Consider the following 13,998-nt stretch of genomic DNA (forward strand, 5'->3'; position numbering starts at 1 on the left):
TACTCTTTACAATAGCTAAGAGTTGGAATCAGCCCAAATGTCCATCATCGGATAAGTGGATACGGAAAATGTGGTATATTTATATTGACAAAATAAAAATTTCATGAAAAAATAAATAAATAAATAAATTAAATTAAATAAATTTAAAAAAAAAAAAGAAATTCAGGCTAAGGCCATCAAATGAAACGATGGTTCATGCTGTCATTTCAAGTGGCTATAAAGAAGAGATGAAAGACAAACATAAGTAGTTACTACTTTAAGAATTATTTGCAAAAGTCTTTAATAACACAGATGAAATCTCCCTTAAATGAGTCATTATAATAGAATGGGCATGATTATACACTAAATTAATCAACAGGTTATATAGTTCATGGCCTGACAGTATTTGGGCTTGGTTTAAAAGGCCTGATGGTGTATAACAGACTTACCCATTTTCAGATTAACGCTATAGCGTTATCAGTGAATTCATGTTAACCACCTTATTAACCAACCCACTTTAGATAGGATTTGTGACTCTGAACATATGTGAGGAAAAAAAAAAAGAAGGCAGGCAGACCACAAAAGGAAAAGAGCTAGCTAGGCTAATGAGGCTCCTAGAGGGGCCTCCAGAGCTCCTGAGAGAGAGATGCTAATTGACACACTTCTTTCTAACTTCTCATACATACCAAGTCTGTGCTGGGCCCCCTGGACCCTAACCTTCACTGCTGCTCCCTCTGCCCGTGTCTGGTTCCTTCTCATCCTTCACATATCATCTCAAACGTTTTCTCTTACAGAGCGCTTCCCTGATGACACTTTCTAAAGCAGTGCCCCTACGGACTCGCTCCCTGCCTCCCTGCACGCCATCCTGTATACTTCCCTATCACTTTCAGAAGCTTGTTCCTTTACTGGCAACCATTATTAAAATGCAAATTCAACAGTGAAAGGGAAACTGTCTCTATTTTGCTCACCATTACAACCAGGCATCTAGAAATATCTACTGAATGAATGAATAGAAAAGTAGTAGAAAGCAAGCAATTTTAGTTCTGAGAAATTGTTCTAAGGAAATAACAGGTCACATTCACCAAGATATAGAGACAAGATATCTATAATAATGAAAAACAAGAAATTGTCTAACTGTCCGTCCAAATGAAATTTGTTAAATTTGTTATGATATATGAAGGTATTAAAAAAAAAATCAAAGAACTTTTTCTACTATTGAATGAAATAAGAAGATAACAGGCCAGTATGTATGATGTGATCACACTATTGTAGAGAAAACAGTAAAAACAATATGTGGTAGCTTAAGCTTAGAAGAAAATAAAAAAGGATAAAACAAACAAGATGTTAGAAATAGTTGTCAGTTTACTTTTTAACTTTAACTTTTTCCTCCAAGTTATCTTTGTCCTTTTTGGGGGGGGTTGGGGGGGTAGAAAAACATTCTGTAAAGAAGAATCAAGTAGCATGCCAGTCAGTATGTCTGCTTGGGTACATGAGAAAAAGATTTGGAGAAGAAAAACTTCAGGTGACTACACAAGTGTGTTCTTTTCTTGGCCTAACAGTAGTAAAGAATGGCTTATTTACATTCTATCCCCTTCCACATATTACTCCAAAATGCACAAACTCAAATGCCTACTTTACTTCTCAGAATATCATTTCCAACAAAGTTATCACCATTCTAGGATCCTAATATTTTGAGACAAACAGCATTAAACTTTAGTTTCAACTATTCACTGTGTAAACAAGCTATTTCGGGTCTGAAACTATTCAATTTTAAAATATCCATTTTATCAAATTTTCATGGAACCACTGAAATTTTTTAACAAATAATGACAACTATTCCCTGCTTTAAATATAGACTGGAAAAATCATGCACAAAATAGCTGTATGATAATCTTGTGGCACCTCGATTTCATTCCACTCTCTATATCTGAACAAAGAAAAACATTATAACTGAGTTCACCGCAGCTTTCTTTTATCTTAACATAAGTTACCAGTGTACACATAAAAAGCTGTGAACAACAGAAGCTCCTTACAAAACCCAGATAGAAAGCTGTTGAGAAACAGTCTTTACAATGACAATCAAAGAGCAAAACATCTGGTTAGTTTTTAAACTAAATGAGCTGCTTTGCCCTCCATGCCAAGCACCAAGCAATAGGCCCTTTATGTCTTTCCCATTCATTACTGACTGATGTAGCAGTTCTCAAAAGCATTCTCACTAGTTCCATGATCATTCGGTTTTTTCCCATTCTTTCAAATAACTGTCCATTTTGTTACAGATACAATTAGCAAGCTGATAGCATATGTTTCCTTTTAGTTCTCACTTTTAAAAAATGTCATATAATTTTATTTTCTAATTTAAATATTTTTTTACAGTGGAATGTTTTTCAAATCATTTAAACAAATCTGTAATAGCTGACTTGGAGCCGAATGCTGCATTTAGACATTCCTAAGGTTTATTTTAAGTTAAGTTTAAACTAAAACTTTCATATTACTAAATAAATTTCCAAGAATCTTAAAGAAATCATTCAAAATGTGATAGTCTAGTGTTTATTTTATGTTATGGCAGGTACACTTGAATCTCAAAAATTTAAAACATATAAAAAAGTGGTTAAGGACTAACATTTGTATCAACAGTTGATAAATGTCTAAGATTGTTTATTATACAGCAGGGTACAACGGTAGTGGTAATGCCAACAGGGCACCATGGAAGTTAGTCTAAAAATTATCACTGGGCTTTATACAAGCAACAACATATGCTGCTGTTTTAGAATTTCAAGACATGATCTGCTAACGCTAAGCAGTCCTTTAAATTTTTAATGTTATACAGTGTTATAGTATTTAGTTTGGCAAATGTTTCAAAATAAAGTAGAAATGTATTCATAACATCACAGAAATGCACATCCAATATTGTTTTCAATAAGAACCATAGGTACAGATCAGAACTCTTCCCTATATGAAATAATTTACACACAGATGAATGCTATCTTGCTATCTAAAATAATCACTAAATACAATTCTTTTTCAGAAATAAACAAGCAAAGATTTTTCTCATTATCAAATGTCAAAAACATGTAGATAATGTATTTTTTCAAACAAATTATACTCTAAAATTATAGTAATAATTTCAGTGAATTCAGTGAATGTGCAACCTAAATCAACCAAGTATACTGTAGTACAACCATATTAGGAAACCAATGATCAGAAAATACAACCGTATGAAAGAAATTTAATTCACAAAACTGTTTTTCAGGCCTTAAGGTAAAATAGTTCCACAGTCTACAGGTAAAATCGAGGCAACGAAAATGCGTGCTTGTCTTAGATAAGGTGATATTTTATGCAGAAGATGTAACACTTTGTTTGTAGACAGCATGGTATGCATTTCTCAGCAAGACATAAGGAAAACAAGACTCCAAAAGATCCATAGTCAGGAATGGAGATTCCTGTACAATCTGAAAAATTCCAAAAATGCATCAAAATTCAAGTTATTTGTAATGAGAACATTTACTGACAACTAGTAAGCCATAATTTTTATATTGTTCTTATTAGAAATAGACACAAATTATTTTCCTTTTACATTAAAATATAAAATGTAAATGTGCCATGGTAAATTCTACCAAAATGTTTTAAAGGTGCTACTTCGCAAATAAATCAATTAATCAACAGGAGCATATTGAGCACTTTCCCTGACCTCAACAGAGAATACAAAGATATTTAAAATATGGTCTATACCATCAAGTCTAACTGGTTCCAAGACTGAGCTAGAAAGCAAAACCAAAGATAAGCCAACTATAATTAAATGGAAAACTGTAAACTCAAGCGGAGTTCAAACGGGAAGAAAAATTAATGTAGGCCAGAGTAATCAGGAAAGACTATCTGGAAAAAGATTTGACTTATGGGGTGTTCTGAGTCATCAGGAAAGACACAGATCTCTGTAGGTACGAAAAATGACTCTAAGGTTGGGAAGAGCCACATGATAGAAGTAAGCATAGATACTGCAGAAAAGGACCTGTCTAGGCATAGAGAATTATAAAAAATTGTATTAGATGGGCAGAATGGAGTCAGAATGTAGAAAACTCAGAAAACCAGAAGAGAGTTGAAACTGATATAATAGGACAAACTAATAAGGCCCAAGTGTTCCCCAATAGGTTGAAAAACTGTTCATAAAATACCTTACAGTTAATGCTAATCTTTGATTTTGTTTTCTGATAGTACTGTAATGGCAAAATGTCAGTAATGTCAGTCTTTTCAGCAATTTTTAGGAAGTATGTGGCTTGGGTAGAGTGAATAGAGGGGCTCAAAAAAACACTTCGGCTCTTATTGTTGTTCAATCCCTAAAATGCCAAGAAAAGACTCTCAGGAATGACTGGAACTTTTTCGTTGTTAGTAAAAATTGAAAAGAGACCTACCATATCTAGCAGTAAATAAACAGATTCTCTATTTCTTGTTGTTGTTTTATCTGTCTCTTGGCCAATTTTCAGTAGACTGGAGGATGCAAGCTTAAAAGTACACAAACGTATTAAGTAAGATTTTTTAATAAAATGTTCACCAATTACTTGTTTATTTTCAGTATGCTTCAACTTCTAACACATTTCAATCATACAGTACTACATGTTAAATACAAGCAATTAAATAACATGATGAGCTTAGATACTTTACATTCAAGCAATAATTTAGAGAGTTATAAAGGTATAAAGAGACACAAGGATAATAAATGTAACCAAAAATTCTTTTTGGTCTTTAAAACTGATTTTTTTCAGAACAAGTCTGTTTTTTAAATGACTTAAATATTTCTGTCTTTCCAATATCTGTATTAACTATATTTCTTAGTTCCCACATAGGAAGACAATCTCACACTGGGTTTGAATTCATAGGAACTGAGAGATAAAGACAATAAGCCCTGAATGAAGGAAATAAAGCAAATGGAAAGAAAAAAAGCTTAATTTTAATACTGTTTTTCTTGAAGTAGAAATTATTTTCTCAAGTTAGTACTATATATGCTTTTAAAATTAAAAAAAAATTTTTTAAAAGATAACAGGATTTATATGCTCTAGAGTTCATTATGCTATGGAGCATCTTTCTTTAAATAAAATATGAAAAAGGTTATATTGATAAAGGAAAGAAAGAACTACACTGACATGGAAACTAAGAGCCATATTTCATGAGGCTAGATTTAACACTACTCTCTTTTGGTAGCAAGTAGTATTTTTATTGTTGAGTTTGTTACCATTTATGGTCTTTCTACAAATAAATGGAAATAAGTAAAATATATCTTTTGACAGGGAACATTCTCTCTCTTTGCCTGAATTTTCCTCTGCCTCTTTCCTCTTTCAAACCCTAGGAAAATTTCTAGGGCAGTCCAAACATCAGCCTAGAAAAAAACAGTCATGTTACAGAGCTCTAAAAATGGGAGAGAGACTTCTGAATCTAAGGAGAACAAAATAAACTGACTGCTCCTTGATTTCAATGCCCTGCCTTCACTTGTTCCTCCTTCCAAAAAAAACAAAAACAAACAAAAAAAAAAAATTAAAGGAGACTAAAATTCATATACCTGAGAAAAGAATCTGAAAACAAAAACGCCATTAGAGGATACTAAATAAAATGTAAAAATAAAAAGAATGTACTGTTACATCTCACAGTTGTGATTATGAGTTTTCTTTATTAGATGTCATGAGTTTTGAAATTTGATCATACATACCGCCAGAAATTCTTTAAGGCGGTCTTCAATGCTTCCTTTGTGAATTGTAAACAAAGCTGCAGCAATCTGGTTGATGGCTTTGGCCAAGCAATGTATATTGTTGCAGTGCCCTGAGAAAGTGCAAATAGCATTGTGTAGATTCTTTGTGACCCCAAAATATAAAATAATACATAGAAAGTAAATCTTTAATGACTTCACAGTCTATACATAAATAGTGGTATGATTAAAAGTAGAGTTGAGACATGACCAAATTTGTTCTCATTTTTCAACTTCATGAGGACTTGGTGTTTTTAAAAATAGTGTAGCAACAAAGCCACAAATAATCACGTCTGTATTAAACAGGCAAATACTTTCAAAAACCCCTAAAAGAAATCATACATCAGTCTTATAGTGTCTTGGAAACTTAAAAAAGAAGTGAACAACTGCTTTACAAACAATTTGTTATTCAATCCTGAAAATAATCCTGTGAGTTGAATACTCCCTCTCCACCCTCTATCACATACATATTCAAGCACACATGAGCTCTCTTACACACATTTCATATATCAGGAAACAGAGGCATAGAAAAAGGGAAACAGACTATCCCACGTTATATAGTTATTAAGTGGCAGAACTTAAGCCACATTTTATTATAAAAGAGCATCAATAACTTGAAAAGAAATGTATCTACTGCACCAAAACCCATGATTTTTCCGTTGTCAAAACAATTTTAAACCACTATTACCTTCTATAGCAGGGCTATACTGGGACATCACATTACTGGCCAGTGTTGGCAAAGAAACTGCCACAAAGACCATGAGGAGGCAGGCAATTTTATATTCTTCTTCTGGACTAATGTTTTCTAAGGAGAAAAATTAAGAATAAAACAAAGGTATTTCCTCATGATTGGTTATAAGAGTTGATTATCTAAACTAAACAAAACAAATTTTAGGCAAATTTAAAAACAAATATTAAACAACTTAAGAATAATAAAAGAAAAAGTATTTTAATACAGCTCCATGGAACTGGTCACAATTCTGTTTTAAGAAATAATAGAATAAAGTTAGAAACAATTTACATTACTATTGGCTATTATCAACTACTCAGGCATATTTCAAGGATCTCTAATAAATTAAACAGTAAGGCAAGATTTTACATTTTTTAATCATAAGATTATAGAGCAAAAAATAAAGTTATGATAACTGGAATCCTAAAATTTATTAATTGAAAACTGATGAGAAATTATTTTACAAGAAAATTCTATTTACTACAGTTCAGAATAACCGTCATCTCATAAATTATTCTGCAAAATCATGGGGGAAAAAACCTTAATTTTTTTCTGAAATAGACATAAATATGATTTGAAATTTAAAATTTAAAATATATAAATGTGGAAAGTGGATTGGATTTTCAACCTCTCTTTTTAGAAGACAGAAGAAACTAGTCATGAATGAAAATACATACCAATGCCCTAAAGTTTTAAAGACATAACCCTTTGTAAAATATTTATCATAATGTATACTCAAATTGTGGGTTATCTAAGGCATTTGACTTCTTCACTGCTACCTGGGAACTTCTATTTACCCTTCTATTCACCATCACGTATAATTAAGAATTGAACATAAGAAAAAAGCCAGAATATGTTTAAAAAATTGTAGCTGTAGCAAATCAAATAACAGAATGAGGAAACAAGAGGCATTGTTTAATTAGAAAAGAACTGATGAACTCAGTCAAACACCATGCTGCTTCCTCAAGGGAGTGGGGAAGGACATTTCAGTACCAGAAACAGACAAAATGCTATTTACTTTGTAGACGAATCCAGAGTATTCTGGGCAGGCCCCCCAAATTTCTGAATGTTAAAATTATATAACTATGTGCAAACTCTTTATGGTGAATAATTCTTGTCCAGTTAAAATAGGACACTCTTTTCTAGATTTTTTTTTTCTATCTACTGAACCATCTCCCATCAGTTTACAAATGCTGTCAACCTCTCCCACCTTAAAAAATCCTTCTCTTGATTTTACTCCTGCCTCCAGCTACTGTAATTTCATTTCTTTGCTGATCTTTACAATAAAACTTTTTGTAAGTTCCTTTATACTTATTATCTCCAATTCCTTTCCTCTTATTCTCCCTTAAGTGGTCTCTAATCAGCCTTTGCCCCTAAAACTCCACTGACACTGATTTTGCCATCATCACCCATTAACCCAACACAGCTGACCATTCCCTTTCCATTTTCCTGGAAGCTCCTTTTTCTTGGTTTTTCTTCTATTTCATTGGTCTTCCCTTCTCAGTTTCTTTTTCGGTGGTTCTTCCTCTTCTCCCTGAGCTCTGAAAGTTGGAGTGGCTCAAGGCTCAGGCCTTGATCCTCTTCACTGCTGCATCTACATATACTAAATGGCCTTAATAATCTCATCCAGTCTTATAACTTAAATAACAACTGTATGATGACTATAAATATAACATAAGCTCTAGGAGGCAAGGATCTTTGTCTTTTCTGCCTTGATATATTCCAACTACCAGAAATAAAAGGCTTAACACAAACCATGCATTTGAATAAACGGATAAATACCACATCTACATCTGCGTTGCCCTGTTAGTTTTAACTAAGAATACTACATATTTACTAATCCATTTTACCTGATTTTTGTGAGGAAAGAGCTACCACTAAGGCAGGATCAATCTCACAAGGTAATCCAGCAGCTGATGATAACTCATACACATTCATTGCAACCTGATAAAATTATAAGAATTACAGAGTAAGAAATACACAAATTTCTGAGAAAGCTCACTTTTATAAAAAGATTTACTGTTGAAATTAGAATCTGCCTACAAGAACAATAGAAAATTTCAGAAATTTGACTGAAACAGGAACTACAGTGTAACTAGCCTATAATGAGCAACTGATTTAGTACTCTGTGATGTGTTGCTGGTTATAACTTCCTATTTGTTAGGACAAACAAAACATAAACCCTCTGTGGCAAATACCAATAGAATCATTCTAAAGTTACTTTTTTTTGGAAGCATGGATGTAAAATATCAAGTCAAAAGAGATGAATAAATGAACAAAAGTGAATCAATATTACTGACCCACGTTTATATCCATAGTGGTTTAATGAAAAATTATAGTGGTCAATGCCTAATCATATCGTACTTATAAATATGGTAAGTTACTTATTACAATAGGTTTTTTAAGGAGTTAAAACTCTGATAAATGACTAATGACTAAAGAAGTTTTTCTGTATCACATATGGATTTTAAGTATATAAAATATTCTGACTGCTCAATACATCATTAAAAACTATCTGCATAATTGGTTACCTCTGATACTGCAACAAAAAAACCCCCTGAGAATAAAATACAAAGTAAAACTGTGTATCTTAGAATAAATGGAAACATGCCACAGATTAATTAAGCTCTAGATAAACATGTTAGTGATCAATTACTCACTTCACACATTAAAAATTAACTCAAAATGAATCACTGATCTAAATGTAAGAGCTAAAACTATAACATTCTTAAAAATATATATAAACATAAATTTTCATGACCTTGGGTTAGGCGATGATTTCTTAGATATGACATCAAAAGCATAAACAAAAAAAAGAAAAAAAATAGATAAACTGGACTTAATTAAAATTAAAAACTTCTGTGCTTCAGAAGACACCATCAATAAAATGAAAAGACAACTCACAGAATGGAAGAAAAGCTTTGCAAATCATGTATCTATTAATGGACTTGCACCTAGGATATATAAAGAACTCTTACGCTCAAAAATATAAAAACAAACAACTCAATTTAAAAATGGGCAAAGGCTCAGAAGACATTTCTCCAAAGAAGATATACACATAGCCAACAAACACATGAAAAGATGTTCAACATCATCTGCCATCAGGGAAATGCAAATCAAAACAGTGACATGCCATGTCATACCCACTGGAATGGACATAATCAAGAAGACAGATAATAAGTATTAGTGAGGATGTATGAAAATGGAAACCCTCATACACTGCTGGTGGGAATGCAAAATAGTACAGCCACTTTAGAAACAGTTTGGCAGTTCCTCAAAACGTTAAACATACAGTTTACATATGACCCAGTTTACATATGACCCAGCAATTCCACTCCTGGTGTATACCCAGGAGAAATGAAAACACGTGTTCACACAAAAACTTGTACATGGATGTTCATAGTAGCTTTATAATAGTTAAAAAATGAAAACAACCTAAATGGCCATCAACTGATAAGTGGATAAATAAAATACGGTATTAGCCAGACAATGAAATACTTCAGAAACAATTTTTAAAAATAAAGTACTCATACACACTACAAAATGAATAAACCTGGAAAATATTATGCTAAGTGAAAGAAATCAGTGTCAGAGGACTACATGTTATGTTACTTATATAGGCAACCTACAGTGACAGAAAGTAGATTAGTGACTGCCTAGGGCTGGGGACTGGGAAGAAATGAGGAGTGACTGCTAATGGGTATAGGGTATCTTTCCAGGATGATAAAAATGTTCTAAAATTGACCATAGTTATGATGCACAACTCTATGACTACACTAAAAACCACTGAATTGTACACTTTAAATAAGAAAATTTTATAAGTGAATTATAACTCAATAAAGTTGTTTAAAAAACATGTTTGGTTTGTTTTTGTTTTTTTGCAGTTGGCTGGTATGGGGATCTGAATCCATGACCTTTGTGTTATAAAGGCTGCGCTCTAACCACCTGAGCTAACTGGCCACATTTGGTTTTTCAAAAAACAGTTAAGTTCTATCGAAAATTTGCTAAAAACAAAATATAATTAAGTCAGGCAACAAGAGAATTAGATGGTTGTTCAGAATATTAATTAGTATTCTCATAATCTGCATACCAGAGTCCTCTCAAGGACCGATTAATTTTTAATGTTTTCTTTCCCTTTTTTTTTTTTTGGTGGCCGGCTGGTACAGGGATTAAACCCTAGACCTTGGTGTTATCAGCACCACACTCTAATCAACTGAGCTAACTGGCTAGCCTTCATGCTTTCTTAACTTTACTTTTTTCTGCAGTGTTTCCACTTAAATAATCTTGAGCTATTCATACACAGTTTTCTATCATAAAACCATAGGATAATCATGGACATCAAATGTTTATTCTGTACAAATTACTGTAAAAGAAACAAAAATTAAAAAAACAAGGTCCTGGTCTTCAAGATGTTTACAATCTAGTATAAAATGTAAGTGGGAAACACAACTATAATATCAGGCAGAATATGCTTAGCTCTACAGTAGATAAACAAAAAGTTCTCTGATAGCACTAAAAAAAATGAAATTCTTTATCACCAAAGAATCTAGAAATGATTCTTAGTAAATGGAAATTGAGTCAGACCTTAAAAGATAGGTAGAATTTCAAAAGGCAGAGATAGAAAGGGGCAATATTTTCAAGTAGAATAAATTAGAAGGTAAATGATAGATGTGAGAATACACACAGAAAGATCCTGTTAGCTCACAGGATATCTACGAAGAGAGGGGCATGGTAAGAAAGGGGAGAGTGTGGGGGAAGGAAGCAACAAGTGGTGGAAGATGAGCCTCAAAAAGTTTGAGTGGCACCGATTTGAGAAGAGACCTGAATCTCTTGTGAAACAATAGTTTGGACATTTTTTCAGTCAGTGCTTTTCAAGATATGCAAAACAGAAAATAAGTGAAGCATGAAAGCATAGAAAACATAGTTTTGAGTGCTGATATATCACTTTCTAGATGGGCAACCACTGGTAAATCATTGCTGGGTTTAGATTAGTGGTTGGATGGCATAAATTAAATAAATCAATAAATTTTCAAAACAGAAATTGTGCGCTCACATTAGGCAGCCAATAAAAACAGAATACTAAAAAAAATTTTAACTTACAGCCTACAATTAACAGATTTTTATAATAAAAGCCTTTTTAACATCAATTTTTAAAAACTGATTGAATTCAGCTGCATTTAAATCAAAACAACTCTCATTTCATTGGCCCATCTTTCTCATTCTGCTCTATGACCATGTATAAGCAGCTATCAGTTTAGGAAAACAAGACAGATTTTTTTTTTTCCTTTTTGTCTTTTTTCGTGACCGGCAACGGATCGCAACCCTCAGTGTTGCGCCCGTACCGGACTGGGACCGGCAACGGGATCGCAACCCTCGATGTTGTGCCCGCACCTCGCTCAGCCAGTGAGCCGCCGGTCTGTATGTGGGATCCGAACCCTCGGTGGGAGCGCCGCCGCGCTCCCAAGCGGCGCACTGTAGCAGTGTGCCACCGGGCCGGCCCAACAAGACAGATTTTTAAACAATTTTACATTGCTATAGGTGATCAAAGAAGATTGACGTTCAGAATGGTAGTATTTTGGTGCTGAGTTCTCAAAGATGCAATTTCAAAGGCAAGCATGCTAACTGATTACTTTAAAATAGAAACTTACAGTAGTTTAGAATTTATTATATTTTATATGTAACTTAAATATTTCATTTTAGAAACTGTAAAATCCAAACAGAAGTTATTTTACCTTCATATCAGTTTCCCTTGGAATGTGATCTTTAAAATCTTCAATTGAACTTACAAGAAAAGGAATGTGGTAGGACAAGACCTAGGCAGGACAACAAATAAGAATGTAGAATTATGTTTAACTGGCAACTCCTAAATTTATGAAATATTACCATTCGATTAAATTCTAGTTTTCATAAAAATCATTTTACTTTATTTTTGTGTGATTTTCTGAAGTACCAAGATACATGGAAATGGAAGAAGTTACTCAAAATGAAAAATGCTTTAATCCACAGCAAACTTGAAAAAGTAGTGCAATAATCAGGCAAATTATATCCCCCAAATTTCAATACCAAAATGAAATGAGTTCAAATAACTCTAATTTCTATAATTTTTATTTTATATAAATATGAAAAGTGGAATTTTAATTATATCATTGCCAACTGTGGATTTAAAGAAAAGTTTTAATTTCTGGGAAATTAAAGGGATTATTTGGATAGAGAGTATGTACATGTAATGGTTTCTTACATCTCTAAGTGCTTCTTGTGCCAATGATCGGAAGGATAAAATTACACCAATTATTGTCATCCTCTTCAAGACACTGTCAACAGCTAAATGTGAAGGTAGGAGAGAAGAGAAGAAAAATGTGTGAACTGGATTCTTTCTTAACCTTGGAGAAAACTCTAAAACATAAAATTCCCATAATATAAGGCACAAGTAATGGTAATTTAATTACAAACAATGATTAAAGAGGCAAAGGTATTGATAGCTAATATTTAAACTACTTAAGCTTCAAAGTAATTATAGTTTACCTCAAATGGAGTACGTTATTTCTTTTAAATGGGCTAGATGGCTCACTTGAATCTTAAAATAATCTTATAAGTAGCTGTCTGTTCAACCCTATTTCAGAAAAGGTGAAGGTAGGAGAAAGGAGAGTAAGACTAGAGAGAAAGAAGCAGCACATTAGAGTGGGAGTTAAATCCTCAAATGGCCCAGGAACAAGGAGATATTCAATTATTAAGTTGTTGAGGTCTTGAGTCAAGAAATGAAAAATGACTCTTTAGACCACAAGCAGTTTTGGCAGGACCAGGCTGCTTAAGTCCATGAATAGATTTGATTGCTTATATACTTGTTAGAGAGGATTATTCTAAAAATTATTAACATATATTCAGTATTAAAACTCAGTTAACAAAATCAAGAGGGATTAGAATTGAAAGGGTCAATACCTTCACATTTTATAAAGCCAAACAAACATTTATAGAATTTTCCCAAATATAAATCATTGCACTATGTAATAAGATTACAAACATAAACAGAATAATGTTCTAGATCTCAAATAGCAAACAATCTAAATGGGCTGTCAAGAAAACTAAGAAAACACGGTCATATTTATGTGAGAGAAAAAACATATATACACATCATATATTTATATATACAAAACAAATTTCTGAAAAGAGGTGTATAGTATAGTAACTGTTATCCAAAGTTATTAGTTAAGGAGTAAGAATGGAGAGAACTGTTTTGTTTTGACTTTCCACCTCCTTTTGTTGCTTGTTTAAACTTTAACCATGAGCATCTTTTATTGAACCACACAAACAGGCATAACATAAGCCAAAATGTGATGTGAATTAAAATAATCGTGTTTAAAAAAATGACATAAGGCACAAGTACATTATTAATTCCATATGACCAAGAACCAGTCTTCTTAATCGTTTTTTTTATCTGTAGCACTCAGCAGAGTCTGATACCCAGCAGACCAGCAGATGTTCAATGAAATAGTGACTCAAGATAAGACCAGGAAATTGATACTATCCAGAGGAGAAAAGAAATGGGGGGGGGGGGGGGGGT

General features: G+C 32.9%; 1 protein-coding gene across 1 annotated transcript in view; it reads right to left on the bottom strand.

Moving 5' to 3' along the window:
• Positions 1-2,418: 2,418 nt before the first annotated feature.
• NCKAP1 (NCK-associated protein 1) overlaps positions 2,419-13,998 on the bottom strand; it is a 101,015-nt gene continuing 89,435 nt past the window's right edge. The window contains exons 27-33 of the mRNA XM_008565727.1: positions 12,679-12,761; positions 12,173-12,253; positions 8,291-8,384; positions 6,399-6,515; positions 5,675-5,784; positions 4,386-4,475; positions 2,419-3,428 (exon numbers count right to left, since the gene is read on the bottom strand). Of these exons, the coding sequence (XP_008563949.1) occupies positions 3,312-3,428; positions 4,386-4,475; positions 5,675-5,784; positions 6,399-6,515; positions 8,291-8,384; positions 12,173-12,253; positions 12,679-12,761 (692 nt within the window). The 3' untranslated portion in view covers positions 2,419-3,311. The remainder of the gene's footprint in view (positions 3,429-4,385; positions 4,476-5,674; positions 5,785-6,398; positions 6,516-8,290; positions 8,385-12,172; positions 12,254-12,678; positions 12,762-13,998) is intronic.

This window comes from Galeopterus variegatus, unplaced genomic scaffold, assembly GCF_000696425.1.
Source record: "Galeopterus variegatus unplaced genomic scaffold, G_variegatus-3.0.2 Scaffold202, whole genome shotgun sequence".
NCBI lineage: Eukaryota > Metazoa > Chordata > Mammalia > Dermoptera > Cynocephalidae > Galeopterus > Galeopterus variegatus.